At 37.3% G+C, this 9,994-nt stretch overlaps 3 protein-coding genes across 4 annotated transcripts in view; 2 read left to right on the top strand and 1 right to left on the bottom strand.

Annotated features, from left to right (window-relative positions):
• Window positions 1-1,179: 1,179 nt before the first annotated feature.
• cldn2 (claudin 2) lies at window positions 1,180-3,405 on the top strand. The gene is made up of 2 exons (XM_043220878.1): window positions 1,180-1,278; window positions 2,035-3,405. Exon 2 carries the CDS (start codon window positions 2,094-2,096, stop codon window positions 2,907-2,909), a length of 816 nt encoding a protein of 271 aa, XP_043076813.1. The 5' UTR covers window positions 1,180-1,278; window positions 2,035-2,093; the 3' UTR covers window positions 2,910-3,405.
• A 1,415-nt stretch (window positions 3,406-4,820) lies between these two features.
• On the bottom strand, window positions 4,821-9,849 carry rbm41 (RNA binding motif protein 41). Of its 2 annotated transcripts, none has more exons than XM_043221379.1 (8): window positions 9,791-9,849; window positions 7,631-7,747; window positions 7,224-7,425; window positions 6,944-7,148; window positions 6,400-6,872; window positions 5,923-6,070; window positions 5,257-5,431; window positions 4,821-5,139 (listed from the first exon to the last, which is right to left on the bottom strand). In XM_043221379.1, the coding sequence occupies exons 1-7, from the start codon at window positions 9,802-9,804 to the stop codon at window positions 5,322-5,324; spliced, it is 1,269 nt and encodes a 422-aa protein (XP_043077314.1). In that variant the 5' UTR covers window positions 9,805-9,849; the 3' UTR covers window positions 4,821-5,139; window positions 5,257-5,321. The 2 variants fall into 2 exon arrangements, with proteins under 2 accessions (XP_043077314.1, XP_043077315.1); XM_043221380.1 differs by lacking the exon at window positions 9,791-9,849 and adding an exon at window positions 8,462-8,606.
• The window catches only part of klf8 (Kruppel-like factor 8), a 32,056-nt gene continuing 30,704 nt past the window's right edge, over window positions 8,643-9,994 (top strand). The window contains exon 1 of the mRNA XM_043221377.1: window positions 8,643-9,310. Within this exon, the coding sequence (XP_043077312.1) occupies window positions 9,026-9,310 (285 nt within the window). The 5' untranslated portion in view covers window positions 8,643-9,025. The remainder of the gene's footprint in view (window positions 9,311-9,994) is intronic.

Raw genomic sequence — 9,994 nt, 5'->3', positions numbered from 1 at the left:
GACAACATAACGACATAAATATCCGGCAATCCCGGGATTAAAATGTAATACCGGCTGTTTCCTTGTTTATTACGTGGTTGTATAAAAGCACAACTAGCAGTCGTGTGATAGCTTTCTGAAACCAGAAACCCGTGCATTTTGTTTCGTGGTCATAATTTAGGGCTGCAAAATAAGTCAACATGCGGTAAAGCAGTTCTTTAATGAGCTGTAATGTGTCTGTTTTCACATGGAGCAGCATTTACTACATACACATAGCCGTAGTTCACTGAAACGCTTCGCCAAAAGCACGTTCGTAATCGCTCGGTTGTGAACCAGTGTTGTCAATTTATCGACTAGTGATAGATCTGGCGACTTCTTGGGCAAACCTTACTGGTACTGCCGCGCGAGCACGAGGTTTTGTTTTCCCAGCGCGCGCACACCCCTCTCCCCGTCTGCTTTATTCAGCGAGGGGCTGAGAGGAGCTCGTTTTTCGTATAAAATAGATATTCTGTCGCTTCTAACTCTATTTTCGGTGCAAACACGTATTATATGTATTTGATTTCATTAGAAGACGGCTCTATTATGCTTGTAAGGGAGAGCTGGTTAGTGGGAGTTGCAGTCACTATTTCATATTCAGCCCGTTTTCTGACAACATAAACATTAAAATTGAAAAGAGAATTTGGCTACCTTACAAATCCATTCCATTATGCGATAACAATGCAAGATAATATGACGTACTGGCGTAATTGATATGTTAATTAGCGTATGACGTCATGTTGCGATTTATCAAGCTGTCTCAAACTACGTGATTATTATTGTTGGCCATCTTTTTTGCCTTTGGATTTGTATGTAATTCTCTGACTATGTTTTTTTTTGTACCGTCGGTTTCAGCATTAATAATAATAATAATGATAATAAAATCAAGTTGGCTTTAGCTACTTTCCCATGTTTTCCTCTGGTCTCACGTGATGGGAGATGACCGCTCATTTCAAAACGAAACACAAAACTAGCATCTAAGTCATTTTACTATCCCGATAAAAACAAACAGCACTTACCTTGCTGTGATTGGCGCCGTCCTTTCCCACAGTGGCCTTGTTTTTAGGATGAACACAGAAAGGTCACTTTTGGGGTGACTAGCTAGTAAATAATTAACTTCTCTTTTCTAGAGGTGCCTATGTGTACATGGACAGGGGTCAGCTCCTAATATCTACAGAGCAACAGAGATGGTAGGAGCACAAATAGAAGGACTGTGGGAACACAAGAACTACTGGAAACATCTCACCTATTAACATATGTAGTGTAAGTACACTTGCTCCTCTTGTGAAAAAGAATTAGACTTTAGCGTACTGTTTTTGTAAAGTACTTTTTATGAAAATAGTATGGTTAAATTTGAATTGAATGTAAATGATCTAATGTAGTTTGTTTATTTTCATTTTTACTTTTTTGGCTTAAGTAGGACACCTTTACATGTAATTTTATAATTTCTTTTAAATATGATTAATGTGTACTGCCGAATGTATATTAAAGTGTACTAAATTAGCTATTGCAGTTGAACTTTTTGACATAAGCATGGCTAAAGTACTTTACTTATACATAATTTTATGTTTTTAAAATGGTTATTAAAATGTACTGACAAGAGATTATAGTAAACTAAAACGTGCTTTAATTTAATTTCTGTTGAAACTTCGCATTCAAATATATTTGCACTTACACCTTTGTTATAATGTTGCAATTCAGTGCCTTTAATATGTATTACCATTAAATACAATATCAAACAACACACTACATTTCAAATTAAAATCAGTCACTTTATAAGCATTATAGTAAAGAGTTAGTTCCCCCAAAAATGAACATTTTGTCATTAATTACTCACCCTGTTCCAAACCCATAAGACCTTTGTTTATCTTCGAAACACAAAAATATATTTTTGATAAAACCGGAGAGCTATCTGACCCTCTATAGAGAGCAATAAAGAGCACTTTTTTAGCTAATGGACTGCTTAAGCTGAGACAAATAGACGTATTTAGCTGAAGTGTTTATTATTTTCCTTTACAGTACTATCAAGCGGAAGTATTTCCTTTATTTTTGGAGAACACTTTCATCCAGTGGGCGACATGGCAATAGCAGCGCTGGAGATGATGGGTTTCTTTTTTGGCCTCTTTGGTATGCTTGGGACCTTTGTAGCCACTCTTCTGCCATATTGGGCAACGTCCGCACACGTCGGTCCCAACATCGTGACGGCTGTCATCACCATGAAAGGTCTGTGGATGGAGTGTGTGTACCAGAGCACCGGTGCCTTCCAGTGTGAGACCTACAACACGCTTCTGGGGCTCTCCACTGATCTCCAAGCAGCCAGAGCCATGATGGTCATCTCCTCCATCTTTTCCGTCATGGCCTGCGCGATATCCACCGTCGGTATGCAGTGCACCATCTGCATGGATGGCTCTTCAGTCAAGAGCAAGGTGGCTGGGGTAGGTGGCTCTCTTTTCCTCCTGGCGGGGCTCTTGTCGTTGATCCCTGTGTCTTGGAGGACCCATGAGGTGGTGCAGACCTTCTACATGCAGAACATGCCAGCCAGCTTAAAGTTTGAGATAGGTGACTGCCTGTACGTGGGTTTGGCGTCTTCGCTCTTGTCCATGCTAGGTGGAGGGCTGCTGAGTGCATCCTGTTGTGATGATTTGGACGGGAGCAGAGGAACCAGACGTCATTACCCCTACCCTGACCGCACTGGGCAGCGTGGGCCGTCCCATTTAATGCCCTACCATACATCTACGCTACATTCAAACACAAACCCCAATCTTGCCAACAAGAACCAGACCATTAACAGCCACACCAGCACTAGTTCCCAGTCCACTAGGGCAGCTCAAGATTCCAGGAAATTGGCTCGGCAGAACACAGCGGCCGGGTATGACGTCACAGGCTACGTTTAAGGATTTGTGTTAGTAGTTCTGTACTATTTGTCCTAAAAGCACTCAAGCAATTTAATACTTTTGAAAGATTCCTATAATAGGCGGGAGACTGGATTAAGGCACAAAAAGAATAGACACTCTGCAAATGCATTGAATTAAATACAATGTGTGGTGCTTTTGGTTTCTCTTTTCAACATACATTGCTGTTCTTCTTCTGAAAGTTTAAAGTTTTTTATTAAACAGCCAAGATGGGTTTCAATATGGATTGACAGAATCATATGTAAATATGCAAAGCTAATATTTGACATTGACTTTTCAGCTGCCTCATAAAACTTTAATTGCACGAAAAATTGAATTGTTTTTGTATTTTGCAATGTTATTGTTTTTTATTAGTGTTTTATTGTTGTTGTTTTGATTTGTTAAATACAGTAATCTTTATTTTGTTATTGAAATTGTATGCAGTCAGTTTGAGCACTACATGATCGGATTCACTTTCTAAATAAACATGTGAATTGTTTATTAGTCTTTGGCCACAAATGCTTTTCAGAAATCTTTTCTTTTTTAAAATATTTTAGAAAAGCTAGCAGCTAAAAAACATTATCTTCCCCTTTTTCCCCTCGGAAGCACCATTAAAAATATGTAAATTATCCATGCATCTGTATCATTTCTAGTGAAAATGTAGAAGGATGTGTTTTGGGAAGGGATAGAGGATAGAGACTTCTGCTTTACTTTGTAGTTGTGAGTTGCAAAAAGAAGTATGCTGGGCTCTAGCAGGAATTTATAAAGTGAGGGACCCTTTAGTGGGGCTGCATTTGAGTGAGAAAAACAACATAAATTTAAGTGAAATAAATACATTTTACTTAAAATAGTAAATAAATAATACACACACTAAGTCATTTACACTATCTGACACAGCTGCGTTTAAAATTGAACTGGAAGTTAAGTGCTGGGCGTCCGGTCAGAGGAGAACTGACCCCAACTGAGTCTGTTTTTTTTTCTCCATTCTGTATGCATGGGGTTTTGTTTCCTTGCCGCTGTCGCCTCTGGCTTGCTTGGTTGGGGACACTTAACTTCTACTGATTATCGTCGAATTGATTACAGAGACCGTCTCTGCATTTAATAAGAAATTGGTCACTCTCGTCATTATACATCCCTGTCATTATACTGTACAGTGCTTTGATGCAACCTGTGTTGTTAAAAGCGCTATATAAATAAAAATGATCGATTGATTGATACTAAAACCTTAGGGGGAAGGGGGAAACAATACAATAATCAGAAAATCTTTAACAGAAAAATATTTTTCAACCAATATTTTATATATATTACCCAATTTTAGGTGTAAATGGGGAGGGCTTTTATAAAAGAAACAAATTCAGCTCATACAAGAATTATCACATTACCATGGCATTTAAAATATTAAATGGTCCAGCATTAAGTTATGTTTATGTACAAAAATATGATAAGAAAATACTATTTTCAATCTTTCTACGTTTTTATTGTAAATTTTAAATCTTTTCAATTTTACTACCACTTTTTTAATGAAAATTATTACATCAAATTATTTTAAAATTGCTAGTAGTAATGTGATCTCAAATACATTGCACGGAAGTTCATTATATAATGACACAAAATAGGAAAAACAACTGACCTTTTTGATGAGACCTGTTACTAAGAATAAAGAAAATAATTATTTGTAATTATTTAATTAGGCTAATGCAAATTTGCTTATCTTTTGGGTGGGCCAAACTCATCATTAAATGCCCGTTATCCACATACACACACACACAAAAAAACACACAACAAAAATGAGTAATTTTTGTGTCCTCGTAGACATTCTGTGCTGAAAACCACATTCAATTGCTCAGTGGACGTTATCACTTAAATGATTTACAGTGAAAGCACTTGATGCACTCCAGCTGAAACTCAACCGCATTGATTTTAACATTATTTTAATGTGTAACTATGTGGGAAAGACAGAACGGCAAACACTGAAATGTAACTGGTGAGTCCTGTACATGTAGGGTTCATTGACATTGAGCACAACCTTGTTTATATTTCAGAAAAGTAGAGGTAAAGCTTATAGACAAGCAAATGGCAGAGCTAGTGTACAGTCTTGCAGAATCATTCTAGAATGTGTTTTTAAAAAAAATAATGGCTTTTATTATTAAATTTTTAGAAATGCATTCATGGCTCAGGACATCTAGCAAGCCGTTTTGATGTATTGTATTCAGTCATGGAGAAATGGTGACATCTGTTGGTGAACAGAACAAATGACAATTTTTAGTATGCTTGTTTTGGGAACAGTCAGTCAGAAATTCTCAACGTCATTTTATTTCCAAATAAATAGCATATGAAATTAATTATTTACATTATTAGTTACAGGATGTTTTATCTTTTTGTACTGAAGGGGTGATGGGATCTACAGAAGGTCCATCAGTCATGTGTTTCTTTATTTCTCTCTTTGCCAAACTCAATGATCAACGGCTTATCAAGCAGCTTGTAGCCATTTAACAAGTCTAGAGCTGCCTGGGCGCTTCTGTTATCTGTGAAAGACAAAAAGGAAGTTAACCCAGAAGTTACGTAACAGTGATATTCAAGTTTCAATAGGTTTTAGTTTCTGTATTTCCCTCCCAGTTGAGATCCAGACAATACTTTTTTGAGAATAGTTAGAAACTGCTTTCTAGGCAGCACTAGTACTTTGTTAAAGAAAAGGGTCATATATGCGTCACATTAAAGTAATTCTCTGCCGCATTTTCGTTTTAGCTCTTTAACTCTAGTCCCACTTTATGTTGGAGAGAAGCAATGTGCGTGGAGCAGAAAGGTCTTGATCTTGATGTTTGTCTCTGCATTAAATACATTAGAAGACACGACACTAAAAGGTCATGACGACCAATGATCTGTTGTTTTGATGTGCTTTTCACTTTAAACTGTAGAAATGGTATGTCCTACAGTCCTGCAAATTGAATTTAAGCCCTATATGCTAGCTTGTTGCGGAGGACAATAACGTGCAACTTCTGTTAAATCTTTCTCTTACCAGAGAATGTAATGAAAGCTTGGCCCTTGAGTCGGCCAGTCAGCAAGCGGTACAGAATGGGCCGTGTGTCGTCATTCTGAAACCTTGAAAAGAGAGAAACCAGCTGAGCCAGCGATGCCCGTGGACTGATGTTCTTTACACACAGAACCTACACACAAGAGGGAGAGCACAACTGTTTCAATACTGATAATAAGAAATGTTTCTTAAACACCAAATCAGCATATTTGGCTGGTGTCTGAATGATCACGTTACACAGTAACGCAGCTGACAATTAAGTTTTCACATGACTAATACTGTAATATTTCACAATATAAAAAATTACCTGTATTTTTAAAGGAAAAAGCGCTTCGATAGCTTTTTAGGTATCTAAAAAAAAATCTCATTGACTCCAAATTATTTGAAGAGTGGTATAAAACTAATATCATACAAACCAACTTTCACTTATTGTATTATAATAGTTATGTTTTCTACACTTACATTAGATGGCGTTCCCCTCTGGTAGTTCTTAAACCGTGGAATATTCCGTATACCCTCTTCAGTCTCTCGGTTGGTCTGTATCTCTTCATCTGAAATTTCCACTATCCTTCCACTCATTGTAACAGGCCCGCCATGGTTTTGGGCAGAAGCTGCGCATAGTGTGCCAACGGATTGGCTTAATGCCACTTTCACAGGTATTACGCTTTTTTCTTGAGGCTGAAGTTGGTTGACAGTGTCTGACGCAGGACTTGGTTCTGTGAATATGTGCTGGACTTTGGTCGGGCTGGAATCTGTGCGAGTTTGTGATTGGACTGTTTCAGAGCTTGGTGATTCACACTGGATGTTAGTGACAATTTTTGGTTGAGGGAAGCAACCAGCAACATTTTTGTTGCGATCTTCAATAAAGTCTTTATAGAAATAGTCCATCGCGCTGGTGGATGTCGCCCCCTGGTGGCCGGATGGTGACTCTTCCTCTATGGATAGAGAAGTTAAACAAGTATGAAAAGTGCCTAAAGGTAAAACTCTTTGGTATTACTGTATTTACCTCTGTGGTAAAGGGCGGTGAGGAAGCTGCAGCGGTCGCTCCCTTGAAAAAGAGCCTTTTCGATTTCCATCTCCCTGCGGGAAAGTGGCCGACTGCTTGAGAAACGCTGTGGTCTGGACAGCAGCTCTGCGTGTGATGCCATTTTATCCCGGATGGCCTGCAGACGCTCATTCCTCACCTCAGGTGTCACACAAATCCCTCTGCCCTGAAAAAAAGTATAAATTACATTGAGCTGAGGTTCTCCCGCTTTAGATCAAAATTAAAAGAAGCGTTACCAGACCTTCCAAGAGCTTTCTGGTTGCTCTCTGCATCTCCATAGCTCTATCTCAACATCTGTAAGACCCAGCTCTCTCAAAGCAGCCAGCTCCTGATCCCCATCCTGCAAAGCCTGGAACTGGGACAGACTCCTCACACCAGCTGCCTGTTCCCCAAAAGGCTTGTATACTGCTGCCGGAGCAAAGCATTTCTTCTTTGCGACACACCTGTAACAAATGAATATGAAAATGTGTAATGGAGGTGAATACATAGGAACAATAAACAATAGCAATTCAAATAAACTGATAAACAAATATTAACCAATTTATTTGATAAAAAACACAATTCAGTACAACAATCAAAAGACCATCCAAATCAACTTACATGTGTGCACCAGAAATTTATTAACATTCTTAGTAATAGTTAATTTACCGGTCAATGTTTACATCTGTATCTAGTTGCTGCAGCAGCAGATTGTGTAGTTGTCTTTGGCCCTCTGTCTCCTGTTCTTCAGGGATGGGCACATCATCACAGGCATGACGAGTAATACTGAAAAAATAAAATAAAATAAAATTTGTGTCAATGTCTTTTTCCCCCCACCTTTTTTATTCCCAAAGCAATTAACCTTAAACCTCAAATGCTTTTAGATTTGTGTACATTTCAGTTTTTATTTTTATTTTACTGTTTTTGTTTGTTTTTTCCCCTTCAGCCATGATTATCACGATTAGTAAATACAATTTAAATTTATTTTCAAATTGCCTTATATGTTTGGCATTTCATTGCACTCCCGATGCACAGGATGAGCTGAAAATTAACATGTCGAATTGCTTTATTACTCCATTTGAACAATTCAGTTTTCATGTTTAAAGGTAAAAATGTAAAGTCATGTGTTTGTTCTATTTGCTGTAAATGGTCAGTTAAAGTTTTAATTTCCATTTTCCTTTATTTGCAGTTTATATATTACATAGGTTTTAGTCTCTACATTAGTCGCATCAAAACAATAAATTTAGCAAGCAATTTACCATTAAATCAATACGTACATGCAGAAATTCTAAAACCGTAGTTTTAACCGAACACGCTCACAAATCAACTCAACTCGCAATCGGCTAGTGATACGGGTAACTTTAACAGTGGCTCTTTTTATCCGCCGCCGAAAGAATACGTATTTCAATGCCAGAACGTGTTCATTGTTTACTATACAAGCAGTTTCAGATACAAATCAAAGATTAGAACATTAAAAAACACCTTAAAATCCTCCCTTACCGCTTCATGTTTACACTATGACCACACTTCCTGTTTCAACAGGAAAACGCTTCGGCTGAAAGGGTCATGGGAGCTGTAGTTTAAAATCAAGTTAGGCACGACACCGCTATGCAAATAGCAAATCTCAGTCATTTAAAACGGTAGAGTATCACAGCGTAGTTCAATGACAAACAAATATAAATGATAAATAATATGCATTTTTATTTACATTTATTCTGAGTTTATTGTCAATTCTCACACACTGAAAAATGCACCAGCCTCACCAAAACTCTTCAGTTTTACAAACACGGAAGCTAAGGTGAACATTTTATGATTTAAAAAGCCAATATCACAGCTTCAATGGGTGCTGAATACAACTTTTACTCTAGCAACTCTATATTTGGAAATTAAGCTGCAAAAACAGGTCACTCAGAACCGTCGTGGTATTGACGTCACAGCCATGAGCACATTAATATATGATCGCCCACATTTATGGCCCACCCAGTCATGGGGAGACTAAAAGGGAAGTTAATAATATTTCTAAAGATCAAAAGAAGAGCGCATTGTTATTTCCGTCTGTATTAGATGTGGGGGAAATCCATCAAACGCTGTGCCATTCCTGGCTGTAGGATCGAGCCCGTGTCTCTGCACAGCCTCCCAAAGGATCCCAGCATCAGAAACGAATGGCTAAAGTTTCTCTTTACCGTGGTTCCTGATCGTTACAGTCCTACATTAACAATCTGTTCAGCGCATTTTGGTCCGGACGCATTTGTGAACCTATCACAGTTCAATGCAGGCTATGCAAGTAAACTTTTACTGAAGGAAGGGAGAGTTCCGAGTATATTGGACCCGACACCAAACCCGCAATCCGTAAGTAAGATTTCCTTTTTTACTTGTGAGAAACCATAGTCTGTTCTAGCTCTTTGCTCCTGATCACTTCTTGTGTGTTACTACACCCTTAACTTCCTGTTTTAATAGGAAGTGAGTATAAGTGAAGCGGATTATGGGAAATGTAGTTGAAAACAATGAAAAAGGTATAGAGATAACGGCTTTAAAAGTGATATCTACTAACTGATATGTATTAAATCTGTTAATAACTTTTTCCAATGTATACATATATAAGTAAATATTTATATAAAAAAATAAACATGGAAAATAGGAATGTAGCAATAACACAGAAAAAATGCTAATTAAACATTACTGATAACTTTATAGAATAAACTTAATCGAAAGACCTGTCCACTATGTAGTCATCAAATTTCGTGAATTAGCATTCTCATTTAAACCAACCTAACTTAACCCTGAAGCACAAGAAAATTATATTAATATAATATGCCAAAACTGGCTTACCCACACTCTCTCATAGTAAAACGTTATTATTCCTGGTTGTAGAATAACGTCTGCATTCCTGTGCATGCATATATATATATATATATATATATATATATATATATATATATATATATATATATATATATATATATATATATATATATATATATATATATATATATATACGTTCTTACAACGAATTTGTCCCTTACCGCTATATGT

Source organism: Puntigrus tetrazona, chromosome 21 (assembly GCF_018831695.1).
Source record: "Puntigrus tetrazona isolate hp1 chromosome 21, ASM1883169v1, whole genome shotgun sequence".
NCBI classification, from domain to species: domain Eukaryota; kingdom Metazoa; phylum Chordata; class Actinopteri; order Cypriniformes; family Cyprinidae; genus Puntigrus; species Puntigrus tetrazona.
Note: the sequence above shows the minus strand (reverse complement) of the source record. Positions and strands in the feature narration are given on the sequence as shown.